This window comes from Entamoeba invadens (assembly GCF_000330505.1).
Source record: "Entamoeba invadens IP1 unplaced genomic scaffold scaff_1105074726711, whole genome shotgun sequence".
Lineage (NCBI taxonomy): Eukaryota > Evosea > Mastigamoebida > Endamoebidae > Entamoeba > Entamoeba invadens.
Window position 1 is genome coordinate 1,182,618 of NW_004443648.1, and position 9,865 is coordinate 1,192,482.

At 33.5% G+C, this 9,865-nt stretch overlaps 4 protein-coding genes across 4 annotated transcripts; 3 read left to right on the forward strand and 1 right to left on the reverse strand.

Annotated features, from left to right (window-relative positions):
- Positions 1–319: 319 nt before the first annotated feature.
- On the forward strand, positions 320–1,819 carry EIN_061260 (eukaryotic translation initiation factor 2A, putative; the record flags this gene model as incomplete). Its single annotated transcript, XM_004260284.1, has 1 exon — positions 320–1,819. One exon carries the CDS (start codon positions 320–322, stop codon positions 1,817–1,819), a length of 1,500 nt encoding a protein of 499 aa, XP_004260332.1.
- A 544-nt stretch (positions 1,820–2,363) lies between these two features.
- EIN_061270 (chaperone binding protein, putative) lies at positions 2,364–2,924 on the forward strand (the record flags this gene model as incomplete). The annotated part of the gene is made up of 1 exon (XM_004260285.1): positions 2,364–2,924. The coding sequence occupies one exon, from the start codon at positions 2,364–2,366 to the stop codon at positions 2,922–2,924; it is 561 nt and encodes a 186-aa protein (XP_004260333.1).
- A 908-nt stretch (positions 2,925–3,832) lies between these two features.
- EIN_061280 (AMP deaminase, putative) lies at positions 3,833–7,483 on the reverse strand (the record flags this gene model as incomplete). Its single annotated transcript, XM_004260286.1, has 1 exon — positions 3,833–7,483. The coding sequence occupies one exon, from the start codon at positions 7,481–7,483 to the stop codon at positions 3,833–3,835; it is 3,651 nt and encodes a 1,216-aa protein (XP_004260334.1).
- A 1,471-nt stretch (positions 7,484–8,954) lies between these two features.
- Positions 8,955–9,666, forward strand: EIN_061290 (hypothetical protein; the record flags this gene model as incomplete). Its single annotated transcript, XM_004260287.1, has 2 exons — positions 8,955–9,083; positions 9,172–9,666. 2 exons carry the CDS (start codon positions 8,955–8,957, stop codon positions 9,664–9,666), a joined length of 624 nt encoding a protein of 207 aa, XP_004260335.1.
- Between the last annotated feature and the right edge of the window lie 199 nt (positions 9,667–9,865).

Genomic DNA, 9,865 nt, shown 5'->3' on the forward strand with positions numbered 1-9,865 from the left:
TTTTTTTGTTCTTCTAAAAATATGGTTTTTAATTAGTAAATGATTACTATTTTGTTGGTTTTGATCCATACTTATATCTATAATAAATTTAAATTAAAAATATAGTAATTATAAAGAACACGAAAAAGTCAATAAAACAAAGTTAATAAAAAAGTAAAGAAAAACGATAGAAAATTTAGTAATAAATTAATTTTAATTTTAAATAAAATAATTCCAGAAGACCAAAACAACTAACAAAACAAGAAGTAAACCCTTTTTAGAAGGAATTTAATTATTCATACAATAACTCAGAAACTTTAATTTACTTTTTCATCGAAGTATGAAGCCAACCACCCCATCATATCCCTGTTCTATTTTACTTAAAGATGGACTCTCTTTTCAAGACGATATTCCAAAGGTTTCATCTTTGAAAATAGACATTGAAGCTCTTCAATCTTCTTATCTTCCTAGTGGTGACATTATAGTAATAACTAAGTCTGGTGCTGTGGTGTACAGTAAAGAGACCAAAGAAGTTATATTCCAAGTCGACCTTCCAAACATCGAGAAATTCAGTTATAGTCCACAAGGAAGATATTTAGTCTTCTGGCAATTAATTCCTCTTCAATACGTCCAAGGCGAGAATGGGCCACAAAAGGTGAAACAAGAGGAAAAGCCAACTTTACACGTTTTTGATACTAAACACCCCAAAGACCCTATATACTCGGTCATGCAAAAGAACATCCAAATCTGGCCGATCATTCAATTTAATATTAATGAGACGTTAATGGCCCATTTAGCTTCCACAGTCTATTTCTATGATGTTTCCGAGTCTCGCATCACAAAAGCTGAGAAACAGTACAACGCAACGGTAGTGAGGAATTTCGCGTGGTGCAAAAGCGCGGACTCCCCAAATCTGTTTGCAGGGTTCTCCCCGGAGAACGCTAAGAAGTCACAACCTGCACGTCTCTTTGTGTCGAATTATCCAAATATTGGATCGACGATCACTTCAACTTCATTCTTCAAAGCACAGTTCTCTGAGCTGAAATGGTCTCCGAAAGGCAATTTAGTGATCTGTAAAGCACAGACTTCCGTCGATTCGAGCGGACAAAGTTATTATGGAGAAAGTACTTTACACTTCGTTTCAATAGCAGACTCTTCAAAGAACGCAACTCTTCCGCAACCGACCGGACCTGTTTATGATGCCGTCTTTAATTCCGATGGGACACTTATGGCGAGTGTCGCGGGGTATATGCCCGCTACCGTCGAAGTGTTTAAAGTGCTTCAAAGTGGGAAGTTTATATCTGTGAAGAAGTTTGAGAATCAAAGTCGGAACGAATTGAAGTTTTCACCGAACGATCAATTTTTGGCGGTCGCAGGGTTCGGGAATTGTCCCGGAGAAGTCGACGTGTATGAAACAACCACGTGGAAAATGGTCAGTGAATTTGAAGCGCATTGTACGACGGAATGGAATTGGACAAGTGACTCGAAAAGTGTAGTGTTCTGTGGGTGTTTCCCACGTCGCCATTTTGAAAACTTCATTAAAATTTGTAACGTTTTTAACGTACAAGAGAAAAGCGTTGATTTTGGAGACAAACTACTTCATCTCTTTTTAAAACCAACCCCCATTAATATGGATAAAGTAGAGGGAACTACTATTATAGGTAAAAAGAAAGAAGAATCTCAAAGTGCGTATGTCCCCCCTTCACTGAGAGGTGCGAAAAAAGATTGTGACGAATATGACCCAATGCCCGCTCCAGGACAAAAATCAACTCGAAAGAAACACACAAAAAAAGTGAATAAAAAAGCAAAAAAAGCAGATGACGATTTGTACGACTTTTAATTGAGTTGTAAGTAATTACTGAGATTTTTTTGTTATTCAAAATGTTTTTTTGATTTGAAAAAATTGTAAAAGTTTGAATTATGTGGAATTGGTGTTTATTATATTAAATCATTCTAGTATATTACTATAATTACTATTAATTAATATGAATTGATTTGGTTATATACAGAGGTTTCCAAAATAATTATTGACGAAAATGTGGTATTATAACGTACGAATTTATAAGAGAAAATGAATATTTTGGTTATAAAATGGTGACGTGGGTAATTAGCATTGTGATTATAAAAACCTCTGGTTATATAATTTACAAAATAATTGAATAAATATACAATGGTTATTTTATAGTAAATTTTTCTTTAAAAAGGATGTTGAAGGTCTACTTCTTGAGTCCAAGTGTGAAGTTAAATAATAATAATAAATATGACATGAAAAATAAAATAAAATAAACCTCAAACATGTCAACCACGTCATCACAATCACATCATTTCCACGTCACTTTTTTAATAAATAGATGAACTGAATAAGAGACTCATAGTGTGTACCGATGTCACTTCGGTATGATTGGTATCAGCAAGGTGGCTTTGTAATCATTGATGTCTTCGAAAAGAATGTCCCGAAGGAGAACGTCAAAATTGACTTTGAAGAGGAGCAAGTGACCATAGAAGTGAAAGTAGGAGAAGAGACCAAAACGCAGATCATTGACAATTTGTTTGGTGCGTATGACACCGCCGCGTCGACATATCGTGTCGGGAAAGTCAAAATTGAAATCAAATTGAAAAAGAAAGACGGCGCTAATTGGGACAACTTGACAAAAGGAAAGGAGTCGCACCACCAAGAAAGTGCGTTAAACGCTAATAGAAAGGATTGGGATGCTATCAACAAACAGGCAGACGAAGAGTTGAAAGACGTCCATGAAGGTGGACCAAATGCCGGATTCCAAGATCTTTATAGACAAGCCACTGAAGAACAGAGAAGAGCTATGAATAAGAGTTTTGTCGAGTCGGGAGGAACAGTTTTAAATATGAATTGGGAAGAAGTCGAACATAAGAAGTTCGACGTTTCTGCTCCTGAACACGCCGAATTGAAGACGTGGGGAAAGGACTAAACAACTATTTGTTATTTATTAGTTTTATTTTTAATTCATTATACTATCATAGGTAATAATATAGTTAATAATTAATAATAGTTTATTATAGAATAATTTACTATCAAAAAAATAAAACACAAAGATTTTTAATAAATTATTTTATAAAAGATTTTTTTATGTATTAATAATAATTAATAAAATTAATATAAAATATAATACATTTGGATATATCAAATATAATTAATTCTTAATATATAATTAGAAATGATTATTTTTTCGAAACACTTCGAACAGAAAATTCAAAGGTTTTAGAAAACTGAAGATTATTAAATTGATAATTATAATAAACAATCAATAAAAAATATAAAATGACTCAATGAAAAAAAAATGATTGTAATTATTTTAGTCATTAGATTAAATTAATTATTAATGAATTATATTAAATAAATAATGAATAAATAAGAAGAGAATACCGAAGAAGGTTCCATTAGCAATAAAAAGAAACTCATTTGAACCGAAAATTTGAAATGAAAGCTTTCTTGTGTGTCTTCTTGATTTTTACTGTTTTCACACTTGCTGCCGACCCAGCTGTATGTTCATGGTGCAAAACTTTGATTGGGCAAATCGAACAGTTGCAAGCTAAACACGGAAGACAAACAGTAGAAGATTACATTGATGAGCTTTGCAGCATTGCCACTGATGAGGCTCTCCAAGTCTGCAAGGATTGGGAAGCTTATGGAATGTCTAAAGTCATTGATGCCATTATGGCCCAGGAAGACCCAACAGCTGTCTGCAAGGCTACTGGTTCCTGCTAATTCATTTTTACTATATTTTTATTATAATCAAAATCTGGGAATCGTTCAAAAAGTGTGTGATACTTACTTAATTTGTCGAACTCGTTACAAAATGTGGAGAAACTATATGAATTAATAATTAAAAGAACCTTTTAATAGTTCCTTCTTGTCATTTGCTGGTATTGAGGATCTTCCGATGTTGTACAATAACAACGTGTTCACATCAGTCTTCAGAACCTTTTCTCTGTATTTCAGTCGCGTGTTTGGGACGCTGAGACTTGCCCCGTCTTGATCGACCAACCAATTCATCTTCTCCTTCTCGTCATACGACGAAATGATCACAGAGTTCTGTGCTATTTCGTTCACATCCGTTGCTGTTAGTTTGAAACTTTTAACTGCATTTGCGTACTCTTCGATTAGTGGTTGTTTAGTTGTATGTGAGTGCATCGGCGCATCAGTAGCTAAAGTGACCCGCATCCCCCTCATAAAGTACTTCACAAAAGGATGCTCGACACTATCATACAGAAATTTGTCATAAATGGGACAGCAGCTAATCCCTATTTGAGCTAAGATGAATAAATACTGCAACATGTTTTGATCGTCTAAAGTGATTCCGTGAGAAATCGAGTCGGCCGTCAGAAACGCGGAGGCGCAGTGCATTGGATCCCCCGTCTCCCCACAATGCGGTCGAAACACAAAGGTGTTAAGCCTCAAACTCTTTCGTAAATTGTTTAACACTGAAATGTTCATTCGTAAGAAAAAGATCCAATATTGGAATGGTGGCTCGGATGGTTCCTTGTATTCCGAAGGTAACACTCTTTCTATATTACCGTTAGTTGAGTAGATACTTTCATCCCCTTTCATATCAAAGCTGCCAACCCTAAGTAAAAATTTGAACACTTCTGGATGCTCTGATGGGTTCAGTGTAGCTTCAAGGAGTGGTCCAAAGATGTTGCAAATGATCTCTTCGAAGTTCTTGACGTTCTTCTCATTCCTCAATTTGATGTAATCACGAGTTATTTGGATACTGAGGATGTTCTCTGTAGAGTCTAATATGCCCTCTGTGTCTAGCATCTTGGCTAACTTCAAAATATCACCAGAACTCTTTCCATTGATCCGAAGACCTATTTCACTCTTGAGGAATTTACTCTGGTTCTTGTTAAACCAATTCTGTTGAAGTAACTCGCCATAGTACTTTCCTTTCTCGACGTTGTTCGTTGTCAAGAACAAATTTCGCATTTCACGGCGGTTGAAAAGGCGATCACGCGACCTCCAGAGATCGTACCGTTGAATCACCGAAGGGTCGAAGGTGACGTCGAGGCTCTCCAATGTCATTTTAGTCTTGTCGATATAAAAGATGTTCATTGCACTCTTCAAAGTCACGTTCTTGAAAACTCTTGTAAGGCCTTCTTTTGTCTCGACCTCAAGTTGCTTGAACACAACTTTCTCTGTATCGGAATTCACCTTTTCTTTAATGAACTCTAAGAGTGCTTTTGGGTGAAATGACCTTGACCCTGTTAACACCGTATCTATCTTTACCGAAGTGTCAAAATCGTTTTTCAGTTCTTTCATTTCAAAAGCTTCAGTTGAGTGATTCAACAGTTTGTGGAGCTTAAAAAGCTCCTCTCTGATTTTCAGTTGTTTGTAACCAAATGTCCTTGACTCTCCACCAGAAACAAAATTGACCAACGAGTTGTAGTCCGACATGAATTCACTGTATTTGATTGTTGGGAAGTATTCTTGATTCTTTTCAAGTCGAATTGAATGCCACAAATTTGCGTGTGTATTCTCAAAGCACTTTTTACACAATTTCTGATTACAGTCCACACATTGCACAAAGGTGGTTGATGTTGTACAAAGGTCACAGACCATATTGGGGGTGTCATAGACCCCGTACACCCCATTCTTTATCGAACAGTAAAACCTCTTCCCCCTCTTATTTTCACTCTTTTGTTTTCCAATAAAAATTGGTTTGTCCTCGTTAATCTCGTCGTCTTTTTCGTCAAAGCTCAAACTGTTCAAGTCGAAGTCGTCTTGTTTTGAAATGTACTTTTCTCTCAGTGAAATGTAGTAAGTGATATTTCGCATTATTTGAACTTCATTCTCGTTCTTCGTTTTAAATTCCAAGTAGACTTTAGTTCTTGGGATGTCCACAAACACGCCATTGATATTGTTTTGTGTGAGCGCTTTGAGTACCTCACTTTCCGTTTCTAACAGTCGCTTTCTAAAAATCGAGCGACTGGAATTGGTGACGGAAAGATTTAACATCCCAATCTTCTCTTCTTTGGAGAAGCCAGACTGTCGGACTGAGTTGTAACAAATTTCTACCAAATCATCATCGGTGTACTTATACATGTTCTGTGCCATAGAGTATTCTTCAAGTAACGGTTCGACGGTTTTGTGCACTCGCAAAGGTTTGTCCGTCGACAGTGAAACGTTCAATCCGACCGCAAAGAAGTTATTAAAAGGGTTCGAAGAATAACTCCCAAGGTTTCTTGAGTGTGTAGCCATTGGTGCTTGTGATATAGGAAGTTGGTCCAAATAGAACAAATATTGTAACGTAGTGTTGTCTTCCAATTTGAGTGCTTGTGAGACTCCATTCGTCATTAAATAGCCTGCAATTAAATGACTGTAGTGACCAGTCTTTCCGCAATGGGGGCGGAAATCAAATGTGTTCAACCCTTTCATTGTCCTCAAAATATTCAGAGAGACAATGTTACTATAAAAATAGTACAAGTAGATGTAATATGACACATTCTGTTTTTCGCTTGTTGTTGGGTCGAATTGAGAGAGTGTGATAGACTCTACAAACCCTTCTTCTCCATCAGAGTCAAAACCACTTATTTGTTGCAAGAACAACGAAAGTTCTTTGTATTTTTCTGTGTGTAAAGTAGCTTCGAATAATGGATGAAAGAAGTTTGATATGTACTTCGCGAAGTTCACACTTTCACTCTTTTTTGTATTATACAGTGTCACAAAGTGTTCGTAATTTCGATGAAACTCAATGAGAAACTTATTGTGACTTGATATCACATTATTTGTAGTTGCCCAATGCGATAACTTGAACCATTCATCTTCGTCGTCTCCTCTTACAACAAGTCGCATTTCACAAAATGTGTTGGTCTCTTCTAGTTTACTGAATTGGTGCTTAAGAAGTTCGGCAAAGAGTTTTCCTTCATTGTAATTTTCACTCTCGAGAAAGATGGAGCTGAGTGAATTTTTGTCTTCGACCTCCCCTATTTGGCGAAGTGTCATTTTGTCTAAATTGATTTTGTGGTCATCACAGAATTCAGTCAAATTCTCTTTCTTCTTGTTTTTGTTCTCATAAATGGGATTTAAGTCGCTCTTGTGCTCTTTAATGAATTTTAAAAGGACGCTCTCGGTCACTGCCCAATTCGCATGAATGTGCGTGTCGACTTTACAACACTCAAAAAAGGTTTTGCCGTTTCTGTGTGTACTCAATTGAAGAATTTTGTGAAGATTAAATCTGTTCTCAAGCTCTTGTAAGCGTTCCATTGTAAACGTTTTAGTCGGAGCATCTTCAATCAATTTGAGTACTGTCTCAAAATCTATTAAGTAACTCTCGATCGAATTCGGGGTAAATAAAGTGCGACCACTTGTGGTGTCAATTATCTCGTAAACACCTCTGTTCTGTGAAAAAGTGATAGTATCAAAATATCCATTGGTGTCTTGTTGAAAAGTTTCAGTTTTATCACACGATGGTTTGTTGCTTTCGTGTAAAGGAAACACACTCATAAAAGTCCCTCCATTTTCTTGAGTCATTTTTTTCTCTAAATTTTTTGTTTCATTTTTTTGAACGCCATTTTCCTTTAAAAAGGTAATTAAATTATTTACATCGACTTTCATATACTTTTCTCTGTAACTTTTGATCTTTAAAATATTCCCAGCAGCAGTTATCCTTTCTTTATCAATCCATTTTGTCGATCTCATAATTTGCACGTCTGAATCTGTCTGAAGTGTCGGGCTAATTGTAAGAGGAGATTTTGTCACGTGATTGATTTTGTCTTGTGCAAAGTTGATGATCTTTGAAAACTGAAATCCCTTCTCTTTTAAAGGAATAGAAATTGGATGGTGAATTTGCGTTGTTGCATCATTGGAAAGTGACATTTCTTTAATTTATTTTTGACTTTTTTTAAAGGGTTTTTTACAATAAAAAACGCCAATATTCAATATTTTTTCAACAGAACTATGGGTGTTCTAATTATTTTTGGTTGCTATATACTTACTTAAAAAGTCGGGATAAAAACCCAATATTTTTCTTATTCTTTTTCTTCACCGTTTTTTTATATAAAACCAGTAATAAAACACTTTTTTTTCATAATTGTATTTTTTAATTATTTATATTATATTTATAATTATTCAAGTTTATTATTATAAACAAATTATTAAAAAGTTAATTATATAATTAAAAATTATTTATAAATTTGTTGGTGTTTAACAATGAATTTAGAATAAATATTGACGTTTTAAGATTATAAGATAAGAATAATAAGTTCAAACAGTAAAAAATAAAAAAATGGTTGTTTAAACGGCCCAATTAGGAGCAATATTGCTTTGTCCATAATCAAAGGAGTTTGTGCAATATCTACAATTGCAACAGTAGTTAGCAGATTCTCTCTTTTTCCCACTTTGGTCTTTACCACACCAGTTGCATTGACATTTGCCGCATTTGCAACATCTTTGCCAATCACTATGATGACAGTATGGACAGTCGTATCCCATTTTGATTAATAATAATAAATAGGTGTTTATATACCGCATATTACAACATCAAATAATTACAAACATCACTGCTTGTTTGGTTTAAACATTACTATTTTATTGGTTATTTTAAAATGTTTATTTTTAATTGATAAATATAAGAATAAAGAATTGATAAATAATACAGTTTTCTTATTAAAAAATATTTTATTTACAACTAAAAGAATTATAAAAACATTATCAATATTTTAACAACAAATAATCAATGTTATTTCTTTAAGATTAGTATATATTTGATAATAATTATTAATTTTTATGTTTGAAAAATAAAAAACATTTATTTAAACAATAAAAAAACAAATATTTTTTAAAGTGATTATTTTAATATCATTTTTAATTATTTGACCACTTTAAAAACCAAATACACCATAAAAACACTGTAAAGTTTTTAAAGAAGAATTAAAAACATTAAAATTAATTCAATTGTTATAATATTTATATATTTAAATATTTAAACTCGTTATTTTATTTGATGACTTCAGAAAAACAACCTTTGTTTAAAATATGTGTTATTGGTGATGAAAAGAGTGGAAAAACATCGTTAATTAAAAGAGTTTTGTTTCGAGAATTCGAAAAGGAACCCGAACCATTTGAAGAAATGGTTTGTTTTATTATGAAGTTACATTTATTCAATATTTGTCAACATATATTATTTGCACACCTTTAATCAAACGACAAATGACAAAAAGTGCACACAAGGTGAAATTGAATATAATAATGAAAAAAATATGATCTGTTTTTATGAAAAAATTGAAGAAGTTGTTCCTGAAGGGTCTTATGGGTATCACTTCCCATCTTTTTACTGTGATCAAGAAGCTGTAATAGTTGTTTGTGATCTTGAGTGTAACGATTCTTTAGAAAATGTAGAAAATTGGATTAAGTACAGTGACAGATACTTATTAGAAGACCATTTTTCTATCATTGTTGGTGTGAAATCAGATTCTCAAAATAGGGTTATAACAAAAGAAAAAGCGGAGACGTATGCCAAAAGTTTTAACAGACAATACTTCGAAGTATCAAACAAAACAGGGAGTGGAATTAATGAACTTATGGAATATATGACATGTGAATACAAAAAGCTCCTTGTCCTTAGACATGCAAAATTCACTTTGAAACAAAACAAGAAAATTGGGAAAAAACACAAAAGCAAAGATGAAAAAGATGATAAATGTTGTGTGAGTTGATAATTGTTTATAATAATTGCATTCAGACATTCAATATTGTTTATTTTTAAAATATTTTTTATATTTTATTTTAATTTAAAAAATTAATATTAAATGTGATTTTTTAATTTTAAAAAATAAATTGGGGCAGACCTTTCCCACCCTCACCCCGTTTACCAAAATAAAATATTTGCCGCGAGTGTTTTTTGAAGGAAGTCCA